The sequence below is a fragment of the Schistocerca nitens genome, chromosome 10, assembly GCF_023898315.1.
Source record: "Schistocerca nitens isolate TAMUIC-IGC-003100 chromosome 10, iqSchNite1.1, whole genome shotgun sequence".
Classification (NCBI taxonomy): Eukaryota; Metazoa; Arthropoda; class Insecta; order Orthoptera; family Acrididae; genus Schistocerca; species Schistocerca nitens.
In genome coordinates this window covers 74,539,063-74,564,994 of record NC_064623.1, presented here as the reverse complement: position 1 = coordinate 74,564,994, position 25,932 = coordinate 74,539,063, and the positions used below count along the sequence as shown (strand labels likewise).

The 25,932-nt window shown below is 43.5% G+C and overlaps 1 protein-coding gene across 1 annotated transcript in view; it reads right to left on the bottom strand.

Moving 5' to 3' along the window:
• The window catches only part of LOC126209885 (venom protease-like), a 180,365-nt gene that overhangs the window by 60,360 nt on the left and 94,073 nt on the right, over positions 1-25,932 (bottom strand). The window contains exon 4 of the mRNA XM_049939009.1: positions 12,923-13,021. Within this exon, the coding sequence (XP_049794966.1) occupies positions 12,923-13,021 (99 nt within the window). The remainder of the gene's footprint in view (positions 1-12,922; positions 13,022-25,932) is intronic.

Genomic DNA, 25,932 nt, shown 5'->3' with positions numbered 1-25,932 from the left:
ACCTCACGCCCCACGTGTTGAGCAATTCGGCGGTACGTCCACCCGGCCTCCCGCATGCCCACTATACGCCCTCGCTCAAAGTCCGTCAACTGCACATACTGTTCACGTCCACGCTGTCGCGGCATGCTACCAGTGTTAAAGACTGCGATGGAGCTCCGTATGCCACGGCAAACTGGCTGACACTGACGGCGGCGGTGCACAAATGCTGCGCAGCTAGCGCCATTCGACGGCCAACACCGCGGTTCCTGGTGTGTCCGCTGTGCCGTGCGTGTGATCATTGCTTGTACAGCCCTCTCGCAGTGTCCGGAGCAAGTATGGTGGGTCTGACACACCGGTGTCAATGTGTTCTTTTTTCCATTTCCAGGAGTGTATTACAGCGGCATATTATTATTCATTGTTATTGGAGCGTTTGAAAAGCGAGCTGCAAGAAAAATCGCCACAGCAAAAAAGTCCATCACGACAATGCACCAGCACACACCTCAGCAGTTGTTGTAGCAAAATTAATAGAAACAGGATTCCAACTCGTTTCACATCCCCCCTATTCTCCAGACTTGGCTCTCTCGGACTACTATTTGTTCCCGATTTTGAAGAAGTGCCTAGCGGGACAAAGATTTTATTCAAACGGGGAGGTGATGCAGCAACTAATAGCTACTTTGCAGACTTGGACAATTCCTATTATTCGGAAGGGATGAACAAATTCGAACAGCGTTGGAAGAAGTGTGTAAGTCTAAAAGGAGACTATGTAGAAAAATAAAAAAGGTTTACCCGAAACACATAAGTAGTTTTTATTTTTCAACATAATCTCCGTTCCATGCGACGGTCTTACATTACGCCATCTTACTGGGAGGGCCTGTATTCCCACATGGTACCATTTTACTGGTCGACATTGGGCCAGTGAACTACTTTCTGTGGAGTAAATGCTTCATTGGGCGAAACAAATGGAAGTTGGGAGATGCAAGATCCGAGCTGTAGGGTGGATGATGAAGTAGAGTCAAACGAAGTTTTATCAGCTCCTCTCAGGTGCGCAGATTTGCGTGAGGTCTAGCGTTGTCATGGAGAAGCAGAAGTTAAATGGTTCAAATGGCTCTGAGCACTATGGGACTTAACGTCTGAGGTCATCGGGCCCCTAGAAGTTAGAACTACTTAAACCTAACTAAGCTAAGGACGTCACACACATCCATGCCCGAGACAGGATTCGAACCTGCGACCGTAGCGGTCGCGCGGTTCCAGACTGACGCGCCTAGAACCGCTCGGCCACTCCGGCCGGCGGGAGAAGTTAGTTGGCATTTTTGTGGCGATGAAAAAAACTGCAGTCGTTTCTTAAAGAGAGTGGCACAATACACTTCACGGGGGAGAACGTGAAACAGGATAACCCCTTCCGAATGACAGAAGACTGTCGCCATGACTTTACGTGCAGACGCTTCAACTTTAAAAAAGGTTGAGATGGTTCTGAGCACTATGGGACTTAACTGCTGATTTCCCCAAGAACTTAGAACTACTTAAACCTAACTAACCTAAGGACATCACACACATCCATGCCCGAGGCAGGATTCGAACGTGCAACCGTAGAGCTTCAACTTTAAACTTTTTCTTGGGAGGAGAGGTATTGTGGGACCACTCTACGGATTGCCATTTTGTTTTTTTTTTATTCGAAGTGGTGAAGACATGTTTCATCGCTTGTGTCGATGATTTTAAAAAATTGTCGCGAACAGTATGGTAACGACCAACCAATTCCTCACAGACGCCCCTTCATTACTCTTTATGATCTTCAGTTAGACGGCGAGCAACCCAGTGGACAAACACCTTTGGGGACGCCAATTGATGGACGAGTGTGTCAGCTCAACCAACATCGACCTCCAGCTGTGGTGCAAGGTGCTTGACTGTGATTCGTCCATCATCTCAAATGAGGGTGTCCACACGTTCCAACACTGCAGGAGTCACAGCTGTGGGTGACTGGCTGGTGGGAGACCAGACAAGTTTGCGCAACCTTACTGAGATGGTAACAGACGCCAGTGCAGTTCTCTGCCACATCTGCATAGACTTTCTGCAAGGGGACCATGAGTATCTGCAAATTTATGGTTGTCCACCAATGCTTAGAGCCATTTTGAATGTAACCCTGCTTCACCAAAACAACAGCGACGTTGCCCTAGACAATAGCAAGATCCAAATTAACACCAAGCTTACGTAAAGCAGCCCACCCAACCGCTGTGATATTAGCCTCGGGTGGGCGTGCCCCAGTCAACACACGACATGCCACCCTCCCATCCTCCTATCCATCATCAGGAGGTAGTTTAAAAACAGTCTTTTCAACGGAACTAACAGTATCAACTACTGACGCCCCCTTGGGGGTCGGTACAAAATTTAAACCTTTCTCTAGCACGTATGAAGCTGCGTCATCAAAAACTTTTCCCGTGAGATTCATCACCGAACGTCGACATGTAGTATTAGTCTCCGAACCACGCAGTTACAGAATGAAATTCCCAGTCGATACTGCGACCATGAAGCACCGAAATTTCGGTTCTGTCATAAATTTTTGCTATCAAATCTTTTGTTCAACAGAACTTTTCCAACGTAGTCACGTAACGTTGTGAATCAACCATCAGTGTTTGTTGATTGTTTTTTCCAACGAAATACGGACCTACAACTTCGAAAGCACCAACGTCACACCAAATCATTACGAGGTGCATTCAAGTTCTAAGGCCTCCGATTTTTTTTTCTCCGGACTGGAAAGAGATAGAAACATGTGCATTGTTTTAAAATGAGGCCGCTTTCAATGTCAATACATCCCAGAGATGGCAGCACCGTACGGCAGATGTAATTTTACCGCCAGCGGCGAGAATGAGAACTGTTTTAAATACTTAAAATGGCGACGTTTTCCTTACTTGAACAGCGTGCAATCATTCGTTTTCTGAATTTGCGTGGTGTGAAACCAATTGAAATTCGTCGACAGTTGAAGGAGACATGTGGTGATGGAGTTATGGATGTGTCGAAAGTGCGTTCGTGGGTGCGACAGTTTAATGAAGGCAGAACATCGTGTGACAACAAACCGAAACAACCTTGGGCTCGCACAAGCCGGTCTGACGACATGATCGAGAAAGTGGAGAGAATTGTTTTAGGGGATCGCCGAATGACTGTTGAACAGATCGCCTCCAGAGTTGGCATTTCTGTGGGTTCTGTGCACACAATCCTGCATGACGACCTGAAAATGCGAAAAGTGTCATCCAGGTGGGTGCCACGAATGCTGATGGACGACCACATGGCTGCCCGTTTGGCATGTTGCCAAGCAATGTTGACGCGCAACGACAGCATGAATGGGACTTTCTTTTCGTCGGTTGTGACAATGGATGAGATGTGGATGCCATTTTTCAATCCAGAAACAAAGCGCCAGTCAGCTCAATGGAAGCATACAGATTCACCGCCACCAAAAAAACTTCGGGTAACCGCCGGTGCTGAAAAAATGATGGTGTCCATGTTCTGGGACAGCGAGGGCGTAATCCTTACCAATTGCATTCCAAAGGGCACTACGGTAACAGGTGCATCCTACGAAAATGTTTTGAAGAACAAATTCCTTCCTGCACTGCAACAAAAACGTCCGGGAAGGGCTGCGCGTGTGCTGTTTCACCAAGACAACGCCCCCGAAACATATAGAGCTAACGTTACGCAACAGTTTCTTCGTTATAACAACTTTGAAGTGATTCCTCATGCTCCCTACTCACCTGACCTGGCTCCTAGTGACTTTTGGCTTTTTCCAACAATGAAAGACACTCTCCGTGGCCGTACATTCACCAGCCGTGCTGCTATTGCCTCATCGATTTTCCAGTGGTCAAAACAGACTCCTAAAGAAGCCTTCGCCGCTGCCATGGAATCATGGCGTCAGCGTTGTGAAAAATGTGTACGTCTGCAGGGCGATTACGTCGAGAAGTAACGCCAGTTTCATCTATTTCGGGTGAGTAGTTAATTAGAAAAAAAATCGGAGGCCTTAGAACTTGAATGCACCTCGTACATTAGCAGACTAAAGTGGATTTTCATGCAGTTCCTTATGGCTCACTGTTGACCAGTATCGCATGTTATGTTTGTTTATTCAGTCAGGAACATGAAAATGTGCTTCGTTGGTCATTGGCGAATTATTCAGAATGTCTGGGTTTTCCCGTAACAAACCACTCATGGTGGTGCAGAAAACAGGTCTTGCTTCCTTATAACTTCCGTCAATTTGCTGCGCAGTTGCTGTTTGTAAGAGTGGTATTTTATCTCTTTTAGCAATCTCACTGACGCTGATGTTGTTGTGTCTCTAGGCTGCTCTGTCCTGTGCGAGCCGCTTCATCTCCTGAATAACTACTGCAACCCACCCACCCATCTGAATCTGTTTACTGTGTTCATCTCTTGGTCTTCTTCTACTATTTTTAACCCCCCCCCCCCCACCCTCTCCCACGTTTCCCTCCTGTACTAAATTGGTCATCCATTCAAGTCTCAGAATGTGTTCTATCAACCAGTTCCTTCTTTTAGCCAGATTGTGTCACAAATTTCTTTTCTACCCCATTCTGCTCAGTACCTCTTCATTAGTTACATGATCCGTCTACCTAACTCTCAACATTCTTCTGTAGCACCACATAACAAAAGATTCTATTCTCTGCTTGTCTAAACTGTTTATCCTCCACATTTAACTTCCATACATGGCTACACTCCGAAAAAATACTTTCAGAAAAGACTTCCTAACACTTAAATCTGTATTCGATGTTGACAAGATTCTCTTCTTCTGGAACACCTTCCTTGCCGGTATACATTTTACGAGCCTCTCTACTTCAGCCATCATTAGTTATTTTGCTGCCCAATACCAAAGCTCGTCTACTACTTTAAGCGTCTCGTCTCGTAGTATCATTCCATCGGGATCACCTGACTTAATTCGTCTACAGTCCATCATGCTTGTTTTGCTTTTGTTGATGTTTATCTTATATCCTCCTTTTAAGACACTATCCATTCCGTTCAACTGCTCTTCCAAGTCCTTTGCGGTCTCTGACATAATTGCAATCTCATCGGCAAACCTCAAAGTTTTTATTTCTTCTCCATGAACTTTAATTCCTACTCGAAATTTTTCTTTTGTTTCCTTTACTGCTTGCTCAGTATACAGATTGAATAACATTGCCGATAGGCTACCGTCCTTCTCGACCACTGCTTCCCTTTGCAGCCCCCTGACTCTTATAACTGCTATCTGATTACCGTACAAGTTGAAAATGGCCTTTCACTCTCTGTATTTTACCCCAGCTACCTTCAAAATTTCAAACAGAGTATTTCAGTCAACATTGTCAAAGTTTTTCTAAGTTCACGAATGCTATAAACGTAGGTTTGCCTTTCCTTAACGTATCTTATAAAAGAAGTCGTATGGTCAGTGTTGCCTCGCGTGTACCTACATTTCTCCGGAACCCAAACTGATCTTCCCTGAAGATGGCTTCTGCCAGTTTTCCCATTCAACTGTAAAGAATTGGTGTTAGTTTATTTTGACCCTACAAACGTATATTTTCAGCAGGATGGGGCAACAGCCCACACCGAAGCGAAGCAGTATCAGTATAATGGATCAAATGGCTCTGAGCACTATGGGACTCAACTGCTGAGGTCATAAGTCACCTAGAACTTAGAACTACTTAAACCTAACTAACCTAAGGACAACACACACATCCATGCCCGAGGCAGGATTCGAACCTGCGACCGTAGCGGTCGCGCGGTTCCAGACTGTAGCGCCAGAACCGCTCGGTCACCAGCGATGTATCAGTATAGTTCGTAGAATGTTCGAAACTGCCGCCTCTCGTTTCGGCGAAACAGCTTGGCCACCTCAATACCAAACCTTTTGCTGTGTTGGGTTCCTGAAAGACAGTGTGTTCCAGAGTCATCCAGAAGCAGTGAATATCCACACACATTTCTATGGAAGTTTCATGGTATTGGTAGTATGTGCACCTGGCCTCAAGGCCTTCAGTTATAGGTAGCAAGTTATAATTATCGGTTAATGCAAGCACTTACGTCGAGTCAGTTGATACAACGAAGAATGCAGAGAGATTTGAAATCGCGCGATTTAGCACAGTGGTACTCTGGTAAGAGAGTTATTACTGCAATACACTGTAAAACAGACACCGAATGGTGGGTTTCGTCGTGTGTGCTGAGAGAGTCAAAGCAGTTTCCTGCCATACAAGCAATGACATAGAGGCAACACCGACTCAAAGGAAGGCCTCGGCGCTTGTTGGTGACGTCACGTCAGCTAGGCACGGTGAACGCCAGGTCTGTTGCAGGCAGACACGCCTGGGCGTGCTTATCACTATAAACGTCTTATTTTTGGACAAAATGTTTGGCATTGTTTTGGATTCTGCAGTTTTATTTAGGTGAAAGATTTTGTTACTATCGTAAGGCTACAAATGAAGATCATAGTTCTGTATTACTGAATCCTGTCGAAACAAACGTAGATCAACATGAGAAGATGCTTTGCCTCATTGCAAGCTTCGGAAATTTTACATTCAAGTAACTATATTTACTTGATCCATTTTGTTATCGAAACTTACCCCAACCCCCTTACAATTAACTCGTTTCTTTTATTTATTTTCGTTTGACATCGTCACTGGAAATGTGAACTAATTTACATGTGTAAATGCCCAACTGTTGCCAGTCATTAGATTACAGTCGTTTTCAACGAAAGGAATTCTAAACAGGAAACAAAATAGCTTCATACATCGAAAATAATGCTGATCTTAAACTTTTTTTAAACATGTCCATTAGAAAAGATAAATATTCCCCTCCTGCAACTGAAAGGAGAAACTTTATAAGATAAAAAAAATTTTATTTGAGAAAACATGTATCTCTTTTGCCTCTCCTTCTGTCCTCCCCCCCCCCCCCCACGTGTAACGTGTACAATCGCAAGATCTTTCATTAACATTCAGTGCTCCTCACCCCATAGTCAGCCAAGATACCTAAAGAAGAGCACCAATACGTTCACAGTTTCTTGTAAAAGCAACCCAGTACAAACGTAACTTCCTCAGATTTACAAATAAGGTAAAGAAACACGAATTCTGTTGCTGCTGGACCATGAAGTTGTTTTTGTATGTCAGTCCTTAAAACAGGTGCAAATTTAAGTTCAGGACTACACTATTTGTTAAGAAGTGTAATGAATTGCACAATTAATTGATTGCAGAAATCTCTCAGAACAATGTGTGTTGGTCAACTACCGCCAATAGTTTCACATTTTCCTGTGTCAGAGAGGGAGACACCACCATTATGAGTATGCCTACAACAGACCTGGCGTTCGCCGTGCCTAACTGACGTGACGTCACGAACAAGCGCCGAGGCCTTGCTTTGAGTCGGTGTTGATAGAGGAAGCCGAAGCACGTACTGTGGATGTATTTGCCCGCTGCATCAATCCACAAACATCTGGTTAAGTTGAGGTAGCTTCAGTGTTGTCCTCACTGGTGAAGTAAACCATCGTTAAGAGGAGAAGAATATGGCGGCCATTCCTTCCCTCCCCACAGCGATGACCCCAGTCAAGTACATACCACCGAGCTAAACTGCGAGCACTGTAAGCAGCTGTTTCTGGTTGGGCATTTAGGCATTAACTGCACCTGGTCGCAAGGTGGACCAAACCACGGCTGAGGAGAACTGCAAAGTAACAGAGGCGCCAGGAAGAGAGTCAGTGTTCAACCGCGAGTGAGAACAGTAAACCCTGTTAACCACTGAAGTTTAGTGGAGGAGGCAACTTTGGTTGTAGTAGGGAAAATGCAAGAGAGAAATTTTGTATACCCAGTTTTGTAAAGGCCTGGTCGCTACAGCTGTGGAGGCCGAGTTATCGCTGTCGTTACGGTAGGTCGAGTACGTGAGTTCATGAAACGGCTTCTGCTGAAGTACACAGCTATGAGAATTTCCCCCTGCCATTATTACACAGCTATGCCCCAGGGTCAGGTAACAGGATAGAACAACGAAGGTTCTACAACACTCCAACAGTTTAGTAACAAAGTCACACAAATGAGTTAAAAAAGTTTGCTAATCTTTGTGACTTGTCAAGTAGTGATGTCTGCAACACTGCTTGTAATATAACACAAGAAAGGCCCTCAGTGGCTAAGTGGAAATAATCGTAAATAAACTTCATAGTACATAGAAAATGTAATTTACAGAAACTGACTGTTCACTTCTCAGTGTTCACTTAACGACGTTCCCTGTCTGTCTCAGCCCCGTACGATGTTCTACACTACTGGCCATTAAAATTGCTACACCAAGAAGAAATGCAGATGATAAATATTGGACAAATATTTTATACTACAACTGACATGTGATTACATTTTAACGCAATTTCGGTGCATAGATCCTGAGAAATCAGTACCCAGACCAACCACCTCTGGCCGTAATAACGGCCTTGATACGCCTGAGCATTGAGTCAAACAGAGCTTGGATGGCGTGTACAGGTACAGCTGCCCATGCAGCTTCAACACGATACCACAGTTCATCAAGAGTAGTGACTAACGTACTGTGACGAGCCAATTGCTCGGCCACCATTGACCAGAAGTTTTCAATTGGTGAGAGATCTGGAGAATGTGCTGGCCAGGGCAGCAGTCGAACATTTCTGTATCCAGAAAGGCCCGTACAGGACCTGCAACATGCGGTCGTGCATTATCCTGCTGAAATGTAGGGTTTCGCAGGGATCGAATGAAGGGTAGAGCCACGGGTCGTAACACATCTTAAATGCAACGTCTACTGTTCAAAGTGCCGTCAATGCGAAGAAGAGGAGACCGAGTCGTGTAACCGATGGCACCCCATACCATCACGCCGGGTGATACGCCAGTATGGCGATGACGAATACACGCTTCCAATGTGCGTTCACCGCGATGTCGCCAAAAACGGATGCGACCATCATGATGCTGTAATCAGAACCTGGATTAATCCGAAAAAATGACGTTTTGCCATTCGTGCACCGAGGTTCGTCGTTGAGTACACCATCGCAGGCGCTCCTGTCTCTGATCCAGCGTCAAGGGTAACCGCAGCCACGGTCTCCGAGCTGATACTCCATGCTGCTGCAAACGTCGTCGAACTGTTCGTGCAGATGGTTGTTGTCTTGCAAACGTCCCCATCTGTTGACTCAGGGATCGAGACGTGGCTGTACGATCCGTTACAGTCATGCGGATAAGATGCCTGTCATCTCGACTGCTAGTGATACGAGGCCGTTGGGATCCAGCACGGCATTCCGTATTACCCTCCTGAACCCACCGATTAAATATTCAGCTAACAGTCATTGGATCTCGACCAACGCGAGCAGCAATGTCGCGATACGATAATCCGCAATCAGTATAGGCTACAATCCGACCTTTATCATAGCCGGAAACGTGACGGTACGCATTTCTCCTCCTTACACGAGGCATCATGACAACGTTTCACCAGGCAACGCCGGTCAACTGCTGTTTGTGTATGAGAAATCGGTTGGAAATGTTCCTGGTGCCAGCACGTTGCAGGTGTCGCCACCGGCGCCAACCTTGTGTGAATGCTCTGAAAAGCTAATCATTGCATATCACAGCATCTTCTTCCTGTCGGTTAAATTTCGCGTATGTAGCACGTCATCTTCGTGTTGTAGCAATTTTAATGGCCAGTAGTGAGTATGTGGGCGAGAGCTGCTCTTCTGTCTTCGGAATAGGCCTCTGTTCGTTGTCGTCCGGTCCTTGGCCGATTGGCGGCAGTTGGCCGAGGTGAAGTCGATATCTTTATCTTCAGCGCTGTCCGTTGTGCTAGTAGTCTCTATGGCGCCGGCACCAGCTCGCATTTTTCGCCTGTGGTGCTCTTGCCCTGGCTGTGTCTTGCTCGGGCGACACAGCAAGAAGAGTGAGAATTCTGATGGAGACTGACACTCGTGTGTGTGTCTTTGCTTCTTGGTGATAACTGGAGGGCCCTGTCGATAATGCCCCTTACATTCTCAGTTGCAGAGAAACCTGGCGACCTTGCTAGCAAACTACGTTTGGAAACTACGAAGACAACCAGTAGAAAAAACTCTTGTTGAAAGGTAAGCCCAGATGACTTGCCATGAAGGGTACCAAAACGGTGCACAGGATATCGTTGACGCTGCGCTATGCTGTAAGTGCGCTGCCAATGACAACCGAAAGTTTCTGGCTATGAAATGAAATGACTCCCCATCCAATCACTCCTGGTTGCAGGAGGCGACAGTATATGGGAAGGCGACAGTATATGGGAAGCCATATGGGGGGGGGGGGAGGCTGTTATCCCACCGCTGTCTGGGATGTCTCCAGACATGTTGCGGGCCTTCAAACAGAAAATGTGATGAGTGGCCCTAAACTACATACCCTCTGACTCAGAGTTTTGGCTGGTTTCGTTGTCTAGGGGATACGAAATACTGGATTTACATTTAAATAACTTGAAATTAAGTAAGTATTCCTACGGATGGGCCATAAACACGCTCTAACACACTGTTAAATACGTAAACAAATCAAACAAACTTGTGTCAAAGGAACAGAAACAAAAGGTAGGCCATTAGCCTAGTGTGTCTGTGCTTTCTAAAACACAGTAATCCGAACGTTGATTGGCGGACAGCCGGCCGCGGTGGTCTCGCGGTTCTAGGCGCGCAGTCCGGAACCGTGCGACTGCTACGGTCGCAGGTTCGAATCCTGCCTCGGGCATGGATGTGTGTGATGTCCTTAGGTTAGTTAGGTTTAAGTAGTTCTAAGTTCTAGGGGACTTATGACCACAGCAGTTGAGTCCCAAAGTGCTCAGAGCCATTTGAACCATTTTTGATTGGCGGACAGCTACCAATTGTTGACGACATGGACATCCACGAATAGCCTCTTTCCTTCCATCTTCCCTGACGTCATGACTAGCCAATCATATTAGAGGGCCAATTAAAAGTTTTACAACAGTGACGTCAGACATCGATAGTCTGTAATAAATAGAAGCACCTATCCCTATGCGAAACCAGTCGTGCCCTGAGGAAGGCCGTTGCAATTCGGCCGAAACGTCGGTTTTAGTTTATTATTGTTGTTAGTTTTTAGCGAAGACGCGGCATAATACCCAGAAGAATTTTAATCACTAAGATGATCTTTGCCTTCATGAAAACTGATAAGATGTGCCTATGGAGCCACGACTGTACACAGTTCCTATTTGTGCAAAGCAAAGCGACGTCCACGAACGTCTTTCGTCAGGGCTCCAAAAATACAGAAATCTGACGTGGGGAGCATGGAACTGTTTGGAGGACGTGAAAGGCCTTCTCACAAGGGAACCTCCCCTCGCACCCCCCTCAGATTTAGTTATAAGTTGGCACAGTGGAGAGGCCTTGAAAAACTGAACACAGATCAATCGATAAAACAGGAAGAAGTTGTGGGGAACTATGAAAAAAATAAGCAAAATATACAAACTGAGTAGTCCATGCGCAAGATAGGCAACATCAAGGACAGCCTGAGCACAGGAGTGCCATGGTCCTGTGGTTGGCGTGAACAGCTGCAGAACGAGAGATCCGTAGTTCAAATCTTCCCTCGAGTGAAAAGTTTATTTTCTTTATTTTCGCATGGTTATGATCTGTCCGTTCGTTCTTTGACGTCTCTGTTCACTGTAATAAGTTTAGTGTCTGTGTTTTGCGACCGCACCGCAAAACCGTGCGAAAGGACTTGCCTCTCCAATGGGAACCGAAAACATTTGATCGCAAGGTCATAGGTCAACCGATTCCTCCACAGGAAAACACGTCTGATATATTCTATACGACACTGGTGACGGCATGTGCGTCACATGACAGGAATATGTTGTCGACCCACCTAACTTGTACACTTGGTGAATGGGTAAAAAGATTCTTCTACCTTGCCCGATGTAGGTTTTCTTGTGGATATGATAATCACTCCCAAAAAAGTGATGAAAACATAAGAGCTTGTCACATAAACTGCAACAAACGAACGCAACAGTTTCACAGTCGCACAGTTTTCCCTGTGCTCTATCAAAACATATGTTTTTAACGTTTTCAAATCTTTCCGTGTGTAGACCGTCAAATCCTGCATATGTCCAAGCAAATCTGAACACGTCCCGGAATTTTTGAGAGCGAAGTTGATTATGTGTGAGTGCCTGAACTTTGATAATTGACACACGATCACGTAAACAATATTGCTCTGTGTACCTGTGCAGCTTCGCAAAATAATTGTCTGAAAATAAAAAATTAAACTTGAGGTAAAACTTGAACCAAGGACCTCTCGTTCCACAGCTGCTGACGCTAACCACGGAACCACGGCGCTCCTTAGCTTACAATTTCCATGATGTTTCCTATCTTGCACATGGACTACTCAGTTTGTATATTTTGCTTATTTCTTTTCATATTTCCACACAACTTCTTCCCGTTTTCTTGAATGATCTGTGTTCAGTTTTTCAAGGCCTATCCACTGTGCCAACTTATACCTAAATCTGAGGGGGGTGCGATGGGGAGGTTCCCTTGTCAGAGAAACTTCTACAGCTTCGAAACAACCTTGGCCACATGTAGACCCTCCCAACTTGTCTCACAGTTCGATAAATGTGTTAACAGCTATGGAGATTACTACTGCTACAATAAACGGTTTATTTACATTTTTCCCATCTGGCTCGTTTTCAGTTGACGGCCCATTGTGAGTAACACCCAGGAAGGTTCTAATTCCGCGAGAAATGAACTTGAGAGCATTCAGCACTGGGTAATGGTATTGATCGAAATGTGAATGTTTTTATGAATGTGCAGATAGTCATTACTGGCCACTGTCATCTATCTTTCGTCATGTAAGCGAGTCAGAAGTGCCCAAGAAATTGTACATTTTCCAGCATGTGCAATACACAGTAAAAAAATCACACTCTGGTTAGAAAGAGGAGAGTTTTCAAAACGACTGAAATGAACTTAATTCTGTACTGCATCTATTGTAGAAACGTGTCACAAAGTCAACTGTGTCGGTACACTTACTGTTAGAGGTCCGTCCCCAGCCACTGATGAGAGGACGCTGTCCCACGTAGGTTTTATTGACGTCGGCTTTGAGAGGTAGCGGCACTGTCTTGATGCAAGCTAGAGGAGAAATTGTTACAAATCAGACTGACAGTGTGTTAGATTTGGAGTCTCTAAATGTGAAATGCAGTAACTAACTAAAGATACTGAACGAATCAGCAATACTGTGAGATGGTAATACAGGTGGCTATGAGAATAATAGCGGCAGATGCCAGAGAGTAGACGCCAACTATTCCGCGAAAGTTTGATTACGAAGTACTACTACCATTAAGTCATGAATATTGAAATATACTTGTATAACAGTCGTCTAAGTACCGCTGTCTGTCTGTCAGGCCACTTTGACCTGATACTCATAATGTCTCTTTTTTTCTTCCCTTTCCTCTTGCTCTTTACCGTCTTAGTAATACCGTAAAGGAAGAGCAATTAGTATGAAAGTAAATCATCACATGATGTGATTCTCTAAACCATCTTTTAGGTTTTTCTTATTGTTTGTTTGTTTCTGATGTTGTATGTTTGAATTACGTGAGCTGAGGCGACATCTGTGTATGCCGAGACGAAACAGACCTTAACAGTTCAAAATTTTGCCGACAGAATACAGCTCTGATATAGAGACGATATGTTCACCCTATGAAGGAAGGGTAACCTACAGTTCACGATGCTTCGCGCAAACGTGACCTCGCTTTGACGTCACACACAGTTATCGAAGACCGCAGTTTCAAACCAACGGCACAATGAAGATTCATTAAAAACTCGTCGTTGTTGGTACGATTTATTATAATTAAACGCCATTTAATGACGTATCGGAGGTTAATATCTTCTTAAAATGTAAGAGATCAATGTTTTGAAAATTTATTTTGGTGTGGTGATTAAAAGCGTGGTGTAATAAAGTGGAATGTAGTTATGTAGCTGCTTCGTGCCCTGCCACATCCTAATTTTTGTTCACCTTTGCATTTCTCAGGTTTGTGGCAGTTCCATATTAATTTAATATGGGCTTGGGCAAATAAAAGTGGCCTTGAGAACAGAGTTCCAGTGTACAGAGAAACACAGCAGACGAAAGGAAATACAGTACTAATATGAATACAGCGGATGTTGAAAGTGACCACAATTCATCTCTTGGCACTTTTGAGCTCTGGTGAGCAAGCTGAAGGCAGATCGAAGCTGGTGCGCTGGAATTGCTCTAGTCTCATTTGAAACGTTCTGCTGCAGTCCTTGAAAACTATGATAGCCGTTGCGATACACCTTAGACTTTAGGGCTCCACACACACATTCTCTTCGCTGATGACAGCAATATTATAGTCACTGAGAAAAAGCAAATGAAACTCTCTAGAAAGTTTACGATTCGTCAATAAGCAATAAAGTGACATTGAACATAAAGAAAACTAATGCCAAGAATTTCAGTTTGAAGAGGAAAAATGACTGTTAAATTAAATGTAGATGGCACCTCTGTAGGCTGTGTAACAAGTGCAATAGTTCTAGGAATGAATACTGATTCTCAGTTGAAGTGGTGTGAACACACAAAGGTACTTGCAAACAGAATGTCATCAGCATGTTATACCCTTAGAATCCCATCATCAGTGTGTGACATGCAGTGTCTTTTAGTTACATACTATTCATATGTACACTCAATTCTTAGCTATGGTGTTCTGTTTTGGGGAACAAACGCACAAAATATGAACACAATTTTCAAATGTTTTTTATTTTTCCAGTCTTTGATCACAATATGAATTCTTTAGACGATGACCGGTTTCAGTCCGTAATGACCATCCTCAGATCTACAATATACAAATATATACACCTAGTGAGCAGTGTGTCTTTCAACATAATACAGCAATATGTATCACGCTATACTATCATACAAACAGGGAAATACATAGATAAAATACGGTAAAACGTACCTTTTTTTACACAATGTCCTAAAGTGATAAGGCCATAATGGCATCGTCAAAACATATAAATATAATCAGCACAGCATCGTCACATATATGTAAAATAAGGTTTAGAATAGGCCACATTGTCCACACAGTCATTATTGCAACTGGCTACTGAAGTACAGTAGCTACCAGAAATCTGTTTGCCTACATTCTCCCTAGATGTCGCTACTGTGGGCTTAGATGTAGTCATCATTTACGCAAATAAACATAATCTGATACAAACACATACGGTATAATACATGTAGCAGACTTTTAAAATTGATAACTATCATGGAAACCAATGATAGTATAGTGTGATACGTATTGCTGTGTTATGCTGAAAGACACACTGCTCACTAGGTATATGTATTTGTATATTGTAGATCTGAGGATGGTCATTACGATCTGAAACTGGTCATCCTCTAAAGAATTGATATTGTGATCAAGGACTGGAAAAATAAAAAAAAACCATTTGACAGTATTGGATCACTGTAGGTATACGTGGCCATGTCGCAGTTTGTGAAACAATTTTCAAACTCCAGAAAAGAGACATAAGAATGATACCAGTAACCAAAAATAGTAGTCAAGCTCATTGTAAGGATCTGTTCAAAACGCTGGGGATTTTAACTGCTCCATGTGAATAAATTTACCAGTCAGTTGTACACATCGAAAATAACATTGGTAATTTCTGCCCAAACAGCTCTGTCCATGACCATGCAACAAGAGATAGACTCAACTTACATTTACCAAGAAAAAATAAACATAAAACTCAAAACAGCATTTTCTACCAAAGGAATAAAACTGTAAAATAAATTACCAAAAGAGATTAAAGAAATTGCAAAAATACCCTTATTTAAAAAGGCAGCTAAAAAGTACCTGTTAACAGAATGTTATCTGCATGTTATGCCCTTAGAATCCTATCATCACTGTGTAACATGCAGCGTCTTTTAGTTACATTTTATTCATATATACACTCAGTTATGGCATTCTTTTTTGGTGAACAAGCGCACAAAATATGAACACAATTTTCATACTCCAGAAAAGAGTCATAAGAATAATAATCAAAAATACTAGTCGAGCTCATTGTAAAGATCTGTTCAAAACACTGGGGATTTTAACTGTTCCATGTGAATACATTCACCAGTCAGCTGTATACATAAAAAATAACGTTGGAGATTACTGCAAAAACAGCTCTGTCCATGACCGTGCAACAAGAGATAGACTCAACTTACATTTACCAAGAAAAAATAAGTATAATACTCAAAACAGCATTTTCTACCAAGGAATAAAACTTTACAATAAATTACCAAAAGAGATTAAAGAAATTGCAAAAACACACTTATTTAAAAAGGCAGCTAAAAAGTACCTGATATGCAATACATTTTATACATTGAAGGATTACTTAGATAAAACAGAGTAGGGGTTTGGTAAAAAAAATATTATACAAATAAATAATAATAATAATAATGATTATAAAACATCCAACATTCCACACAACACCTTCACTTTACGTTTTTCCCTTCCTTTTTTCCTTTCTAGAAATACTTACCCCCAAGCTATACACAGCACAATACAAACACGTATTTCTCTTTCTGAGCTCACCAGCTCACTCATTATGGATGGGTGCTGACTCAGTTTTTCGGGATTGCAAATGGGAAGTTGCGGTACAGAAAATCAGCCAGAGATCATTAGTGTATGTGTGTGTGTGTGTGTGTGTAGTGAGTGAAGTGTTATGAAACAACGTGTGTTAGCATGTGCAGTGACTGATGGTGAGATATGAGTGAACAGTGTGGCATTACATTATTTAATAAGTTATTTGTAAAAAAAGTATTGCATACCAGGAGTAAATCTAATGATTGTCTCTAACTAGAAGTCCGTAAATATATGTGTATACGAATTAGCTTATGTTAAATTGGTCTAAACTTGTAAATACTTTGCCGGCCGAAGTGGCCGTGCGGTTAAAGGCGCTGCAGTCTGGAACCGCAGGACCGCTACGGTCGCAGGTTCGAATCCTGCCTCGGGCATGGATGTTTGTGATGTCCTTAGGTTAGTTAGGTTTAACTAGTTCTAAGTTCTAGGGGACTAATGACCTCAGCAGTTGAGTCCCATAGTGCTCAGAGCCATTTGAACCATTTTTTGTAAATACTTTGACATGTCCTATATCCTTGTAAAAAGAGATCTACGGATGGATAAAACTACTACTACTACTACTATTACTACTATACAAAGAAATTGCTTACTGACGGGTCAGGTGACATGGATGGCCAGCTAGGGCCGCAAGCAGACTGGAGGTCTCTCGAGTTGATTTTCTAGGACTCTGAAGCATTTTCAGGTGAACTGCAGCCACATTTTCTGGTGTGCAGTCGCGTTCAAAACAGACCCTGTCTGACGCCATTTTGGGGCTAAACGTTGCCAGTTACTCTTTGCTGGCATTTTGACACTATTAAAGTCGTCAGCAAACAACTGACCGCACTGTTTCCACGACTCTGTCGCCACGTTAACTTTCCACAACGAACACCCGCTGCTCTACTGTGAGTACCATCGTTCCCTTTGAACAGCTCAGCTTCATTCACACTGACACAGCGCCCAACAGGCTCTGCACCGGTGTGGAAGGGCTGGCGGGCGTACACGTGCTATGTGCGTCACGTGGTGTGGTTATAAGCATACGATCACGTCCAATCGTATCAACTAGTCCGCCCGACTTCTACACTCCTGGAAATGGAAAAAAGAACACATTGACACCGGTGTGTCAGACCCACCATACTTGCTCCGGACACTGCGAGAGGGCTGTACAAGCAATGATCACACGCACGGCGCAGCGGACACACCAGGAACCGCGGTGTTGGCCGTCGAATGGCGCTAGCTGCGCAGCATTTGTGCACCGCCGCCGTCAGTGTCAGCCAGTTTGCCGTGGCATACGGAGCTCCACCGCAGTCTTTAACACTGGTAGCATGCCGCGACAGCGTGGACGTGAACCGTATGTTCAGTTGACGGACTTTGAGCGAGGGCGTATAGTGGGCATGCGGGAGGCCGGGTGGACGTACCGCCGAATTGCTCAACACGTGGGGCGTGAGGTCTCCACAGTACATCGATGTTGTCGCCAGTGGCCGGCGGAAGGTGCACGTGCCCGTCGACCTGGGACCGGGCCGCAGCGACGCACGGATGCACGCCAAGACCGTAGGATCCTACGCAGTGCCGTAGGGGACCGCACCCCCACTTCCCAGCAAATTAGGGACACTGTTGCTCCTGGGGTACCGGCGAGGACCATTCGCAACCGTCTCCATGAAGCTGGGCTACGGTCCCGCACACCGTTAGGCCGTCTTCCGCTCACGCCCCAACATCGTGCAGCCCGCCTCCAGTGGTGTCGCGACAGGCGTGAATGGAGGGACGAATGGAGACGTGTCGTCTTCAGCGATGAGAGTCGCTTCTGCCTTGGTGCCAATGATGGTCGTATGCGTGTTTGGCGCCGTGCAGGTGAGCGCCACAATCGGGACTGCATACGACCGAGGCACACAGGGCCAACACCCGGCATCATGGTGTGGGGAGCGATCTCCTAACACTGGCCGTACACCACTGGTGATCGTCGAGGGGACACTGAATAGTGCACGGTACATCCAAACCGTCATCGAACCCATCGTTCTACCATTCCTAGACCGGCAAGGGAACTTGCTGTTCCAACAGGACAATGCACGTCCGCATGTATCCCGTGCCACCCAACGTGCTCTAGAAGGTGTAAGTCAACTACCCTGGCCAGCAAGATCTCCGGATCTGTCCCCCATTGAGCATGTTTGGGACTGGATGAAGCGTCGTCTCACGCGGTCTGCACGTCCAGCACGAACGCTGGTCCAACTGAGGCGCCAGGTGGAAATGGCATGGCAAGCCGTTCCACAGGACTACATCCAGCATCTCTACGATCGTCTCCATGGGAGAATAGCAGCCTGAATTGCTGCGAAAGGTGGGTATACACTGTACTAGTGCCGACATTGTGCATGCTCTGTTGCCTGTGTCTATGTGCCTGTGGTTCTGTCAGTGTGATCATGTGATGTATCTGACCCCAGGAATGTGTCAATAAATTTTCCCCTTCCTGGGACAATGAATTCACGGTGTTCTTATTTCAATTTCCAGGAGTGTATTTGCCCCACCCTGCATAAGCACGTTCTGTACATGTAAGAGCTCGTGCTCTTTCTCTCTCAGGAGTGAATTGTCATTGTCCATAATTTACAAACTAAACAAAAAACATGCAAATGCGATTAAATACTGAAATCACGTTGATCACTTGATAAAACAAACTACCAATCAGATTGAAAAGCAAAGAAAGGATTGACAGACTTGCATTGGAATGAAAAGGCAGCTTAGTCTGAGCCATATTTACAGTTATATGACTGTTTACAAGGCTAAAGTTACTTCTCATCCAAACAAAGGTCTGTAACAAAAGTACATCTTCAGCTACCAATATTACGTTTCTGGTTATTTAATTACAAGAAATTTTACCACGCGATGCGTCTTCGAGAATTCGTCTCCTAGAATGGCTAATTACCTTTTCTAAGTACAGACCAACTCCTGAAACTAGATTCTCTAAAAATAAATTTATCTTGTTTAATATAAACGTTATCGGACTCAATGCTGGCTGACTTCAGCCTATTTATTTATTTATGTGTTATGAACACTTATAACGAAAACAGTTAGCACAACTTTTTCGGTAAGTTTCGATGTTGACTGTTGGCTACACTTTAATCTCTCTCTCATCAACAGCCCAGTCCATAAACAAAGTAACTTCTAGCTTAACGTACACCACAGTAAAGAAGAATCATAACCTCCAGTGCTCTCTTCTTGAGGAGCACGTTATTATTTTTGAACTTAATGCTCAGCTCACATGTTGTGAACCAAACACTCATCAAAGTCGAAAGACAGCTCTTTTCGTCTTTGATAGACCGTATGACGTCAAAATGATATCACTTTTGTACGAAATCCCGTGAACTATAGGTTATCAATCAAAGAATCACTCAAAGTAATGAAATCTCTATCGAAGTGACAATGTGTTAATTAAACTTGAAGGCTATTAATTGTTGTGAGTCTTTTATGTTTTTGGTTGTCCTAAAGGATATGAACTTTGAAAGTAGTTTACGGAAATGGTTGTCTTAAAAAGAATGAACTTTCGGAATTGATCTTGAAGAGAAATTCAAGAATAGAATTTGCAGAAAAAAATAAGCAATGGATCTTTGTGAGCTAGTTATTGTGTAAAAAGAGTGACTTTTAGCTTCAGCCGATGTGTTATTTGCAGTGAATAACTAATTACGAACAAAAAATATAACATAGTTTTAGTCATTTAATTACTAGATAATTATTTCTGGCTCAGTATTTACCGCAAGTAGATGCCTAATTCTATTTGCATGATACTTGTAACGCTAAGAAATGTGAAACTTACTTTTACATTTACCTTACAGTGTTTACTGCTCAGTGTAAGAGTCTGAAAAATAAATGTTTGGATCAGCTTCCAGATGCGAGGAGTAAATGTGGGCTGCTGAGGAATGTACAAAATACATTGATAAGCCAAAACATTGCGACCATCTGTTTAATAGCTTGTTTGGGCGTCTTCGGAACGAAATACATCATCAAATCAGAATATCAGGGATCTGACAGTATTTTGGTAGGTTTGTGGAGGTATGTGACATTAGATGTCTACGCACAGGTCACGCAACTCGCGTAAATAACGGGCCGCTGATTTGCGTACGCGCGGATGGCTCCATATAGCTGTACAGGTGGGTACCATAGTATTTATTCAGGCGAATTTGGTCGACGAGACGTCAACGTGAGTTCGTTAAAATGCGCCTCAAACTACTGTAGCACGGTTCTGGCTGGAAGACATCAAGTGTGAAGGAATACAGACGGTCCACAGCTGTCAGCGTATCTTCGGTTACTACCACAGGTCCCATGCAAGTGCAGGAGAATGTCTCCCATAGCATAATACTGCTCCCACCAGCCTGCTTCCGTGTGTCGCTGCACTTTTCGAGCCGCCATTCACCTCGTTGATTGCGTTTATGGAGAGACCATTGACCTAGTTTGCCCGCAGGTCGTGGTCTAGTGGCTAGCTTTGCTGCCTCTGGTTCACGAGGTCCTGGGTTCGATTCCCGGCCGGGTTGGGGGTTTTCTCTGACCGAGGACTGGGTGTTTGTGTTGTCCTCATTATGCCATCATCATCACTGGCTGGATTGGATTGTGAAAAAAATTGGACTGTGAAAGAATTGGGACTTTGTACAGGCGCTGATGACTGCGCAGTTGAGCGCCCAACAAACCGAACATCATCATCATCATCGACCTAGTTTGCAAAAATGTGATTATCTCGAACAGCCGACACATCCCCACTGATCAACGGTCGAATCTCAATGGTTCGGTGCCCACTGCAATCGTAACTGAAGATCTCGTTGGGTCAATATGTGAACGCATAGGGGTTGTCTGCTGCTCCACGTTCAACAATGTACAATGAATGGTGTGCTCGAAACACTTGTCTGCGCACCATCATTGTGCTCTTTCGGCAGAGATGCCGCAGATCACCAATGTGTCCTACTTTACATAGCAGACAAGCCTCCGAACCCCACGTTCTCTGAAGACTCGTGGACGCCCAACCACTCAGCGCAGAGTGGTAGTTTAACGGTCTTCCTAAACTCTTTCCATAGATTCGACCAGCTGCGCCGTTATCGAGATACTGGTCAACAGGGTCTGCTTAATACACTATTGGCCATTAAAATTGCTACACCACGAAGATGACGTGCTACAGACGCGAAATTTAACCGACAGGAAGAAGATGCTGTGATACGCAAATGATTAGCTTTTTAGAGCATTCACACAAGGCTGGCACCGGTGGCGACTCCCATAACGTGCTGACATGGGGAAAATTTCCAACCGATTTCTCATACACAAACAGCAGTTGACCGGCGTTGCCTGGTGAAACGCTGTTGTGATGCCTCGTGTAAGGAGGAGAAATGCGTACCATAACGTTTCCGACTTTGATAAAGGTCGGATTGTAGCCTATCGCGATTGCGGTTTATCGTATCGCGACATTGCTGCTCACGTTGGTCGAGATCCAATGACTGTTGAAATGAAATGAAATGTCGTGTGATGAGGACCTCCCGTCGGGTAGACCGTTCGCCTGGCGCAAGTCCTTCGATTTGACGCCACTTCGGCGACTCGCGCGTCGATGGCGATGAAATGATGATGATTAGGACAACACAACACCCAGTCCCTGAGCGGAGAAAATCTCCGACCCAGCAGGGAATCGAACCCGGGCCATGTGGATTCACAGTCTGTCGCGCTGACCACTCAGCTACCGGGGGCGGACCCAATGACTGTTAGCTGAATATGGAATCGGTGGGTTCAGGAGGGTAATACGGAATGCCGTGCTGGATCACAACGGCTTCGTATCACTAGCAGTCGAGATGACAGGCATCTTATCCGCATGGTTGTAACGCATCGTGCAGCCACGTCTCGATCCCTCAGTCAACAGATGGGGACGTTTGCAAAGACAGCCATCTGCACGAACAGTTCGGCGACGTTTGAAGCAGCATGGACTATCAGCTTGGAGACGATGCTGCGGTTACCCTTGACGCTGCATCACAGACAGGCGCACCTGCGATGGTGTACTCAACGACGAACCTGGGTGCACGAATGGCAAAACGTCATGTTTTCGGATGAATCCAGGTTCTGTTTACTGCATCATTATGGTCGCATCCGTGTTAGGCGACATCGCGCTGAACTCACATTGGAAGCGTGTATTCGTCATCGCCATACTGGCGTATCACCTGGCGTGAAGGTATGGGGTGCCATTGGTTACGCGTCTCGGTCACCTCTTGTTCGCACTGACGGCACTTTGAACAGTGGATGTTACATTTAAGGTGTGTTACGACCCGTGGCTCTACCCTTCATTCGATCCCTGCGAAACCCTACATTTCAGCAAGATAATGCACGACCGCATGTTGCAGGTCCTGTACGGGCCTTTCTGGATACAGAAAATGTTCGACTGCTACTCTGGCCACCACATTCTCCAAATACCTCACCAACTGAAAACGTCTGGTCAATGGTGGCCAAGTAACTGGCTCGTCAGAATACGCCAGTCATTACTCTTGATGACCTGTGGTGTCGCGTTGAAGCTGCATGGGCAGCAGTACCTGTACACGACAGCCAAGCTCTGTTTGACTCAATGCCCAGGCGTATCAAGGCCGTTATTACGGCCAGAGGTGGTTGTTCTGGGTACTGATTTCTCAGGATCTATGCAGCCAAATTACGTGGAAATGTTATCACATGTCAGTTCTAGTATAATATATTTGTTCAATGAATATACGTTTATCATCTGCATTTCTTCTTGGAGTAGCAATTTTAATGGCCAGTAATGTAATAATCTGTCCTTAGTCAAAGTCGCTTAACTCAATGTATTCCTCATTTCCAGCCCATACCTTCTCTAGGGTAATCCCTCGGCCGTGCCTGCTCCGCTTACATACTTTCGCCACTGCGTCACATGCACGCATTCAACATCACGTTGGGGAGTGGTCATAATGTTCTGGCTTATCAGTTAAGTACTGGTGTTGCCATAATTCCTTTCATCTATAATATAAAAATGAATCGCAAAATGTGTTGGTAAGCGCATAACTCAACAACGCCTCGACCAATTTGGCCAAATCTTTTTTTAAAATGTTCGTTGAAGTTCAAGGATGGTTTTTACGGCGAGAAAAATTAGAATTATTGCTGGAAAAACCCTAAAAATAGCCCTTTTCTTTTTCCTATACAAATGATTTGTAACTAAAACGTAGTCAATTTGAGCTTTATTGCTATGGTATAAAGTTCATATTAAAATGAATCGCAAAATGTGTTGGTAAGCGCATAACTCAACAACGCCTCGACCAATTTGGCCAAATCTTTTTTTAAAATGTTCGTTGAAGTTCAAGGATGGTTTTTACGGCGAGAAAAATTAGAATTATTGCTGGAAAAACCCTAAAAATAGCCCTTTTCTTTTTCCTATACAAATGATTTGTAACTAAAACGTAGTCAATTTGAGCTTTATTGCTATGGTATAAAGTTCATATTAAATTACAAGCACTCACTGTTGTCTAAGCAATGTAGGTGTGTTCCTAACGTCAAAGATCATATCTATCAAAACAATGTGCGTGTGTGCGTTGGAGCACAGAATACATAGTTGGAGAAGTTTAATGTCGCGTTCCGAAACTCGCGTTTCTTTTGTATTAGTTTCGGCACGCGAGATAAAATGCATCAGTTTCCACGTCATTACATCAGTCAAACAAAAATCGCGTTACAATTCGTACGGCTTAAAAGGATTTGACTTCAAGGCATATAAAATTTAAAAAAAAAAAAAGTTGTCTGTGACCTAATCTACTGAGTTTGCTTTTGTCAACTGATACACGAAACAAATTCGTGTTTTGTGCAGAGTGTTTACTTAGTTAGTGTTTGTTTAGTTCGTGATTAGTGAAAAACTAATTTATATTTGATATGCCTCCTATAAGACGAAGCAATTTAGGTAGAAGAACCAGAAATGCTACAAACCAAGCTAATTACCGATCTAATCGTACGGCACAAGAACGTGACGACGGAAATGAACGTGAAAGAATTCGGATATCACAAACGCGTGAAGCGCGAGCGCGACATTCAACTAATAATCGCGCAAGTTTGAATCGAGCTGCTTTCAGTTACGATGTGTCAATTGACTACAGTAACTACCAATGTGTTGTTATTGGTTCTATGAACTCGGTTTGCTCACACTGTAAGGCATTAAAATACAAAAACGAAGCCAATGGATTGTGTTGCGCAAATGGTAAAGTGAAATTGATACCATTGGACCCACCACCAGAACCATTGTACTCATTGGTTTCAGGAATAGGAACAGATTCTATACACTTTTTGACACATATCCAACAATATAACAATTGCTTTCAAATGACTTCATTTGGGGCAACAAATGTAGTTCGGGAAAATTTTATGCCAACTTTCAAGGTATGTATTATAGCAGTTACTCATAATTATTTTAGCGAACAAAATTTTCTGTCACAAAAGTTAAGATGTGTCACTAATCTTCAATTTCTTAATCACTTATATATCACTTAGTCATCATATTATATGGTGATTCAGTTTCAGTGACACTTTTATTATATTTTATATTTGATAGATATTAGTTTAAACTAAATATATACTTTTTAAGATCAAATATTATTTAAGTTTGATCACTGACAATCCATTAATTTATACCACACCATAATATTTTATTTTATTTACAGATACAAGGGCAAATATATCACAGAGCAGGTTCACTGTTACCAGTGTCAGATAGCGACAACAAATTCCTGCAAATTTATTTTATGGGCAATTCACCACAAGAAATTGATCTGCGTTGTGCACATAACAATTTAGTAAAGAGGTCTATTGTAGAACAATTACAAACTTTATTTCATCAACACAATCAATTGATTATATTGTTTAAAACTGCCCTGGATCTGATGCCATCCGATAATCACAAAATTGTAATCAGAGCTGATAAAACACCTGCAGGTCAACATACAAGACGTTTTAATGCACCAACTATTGATGAAGTTGCTATCGTTGTAGTTGGAGAAAACTTGGAATCCCGTGATATTGTTTTACATCGTCGGAATGATCAATTACAACGTATAAAGGAAACACACCGCTTATATGATGCACTGCAATATCCCATTATATTTTGGCAAGGTGAAGATGGCTACGATTTCTCAATAAAAATGATAAATCCCATTACAGGTAACTAAAATATTAATTTAGCTATGGCGATAATATCTCAGTCATTATATTATGTATTTTAATTTTATATTTGAATGTTATTAAAAGAAAATCTATTTACAGGTTCAGAAACCAACAAAAAAGTCAGTTCAATGAACTATTATTCATACCGCCTAATGATTCGGGAAAATGAAGAAAATCACATATTGAAATGTCGGCGATTATATCACAAATATGTTGTTGACATGTATGTAAAAATTGAAACGGAGAGATTAACATTCATCAGGTTGAATCAAACCAAACTCCGAT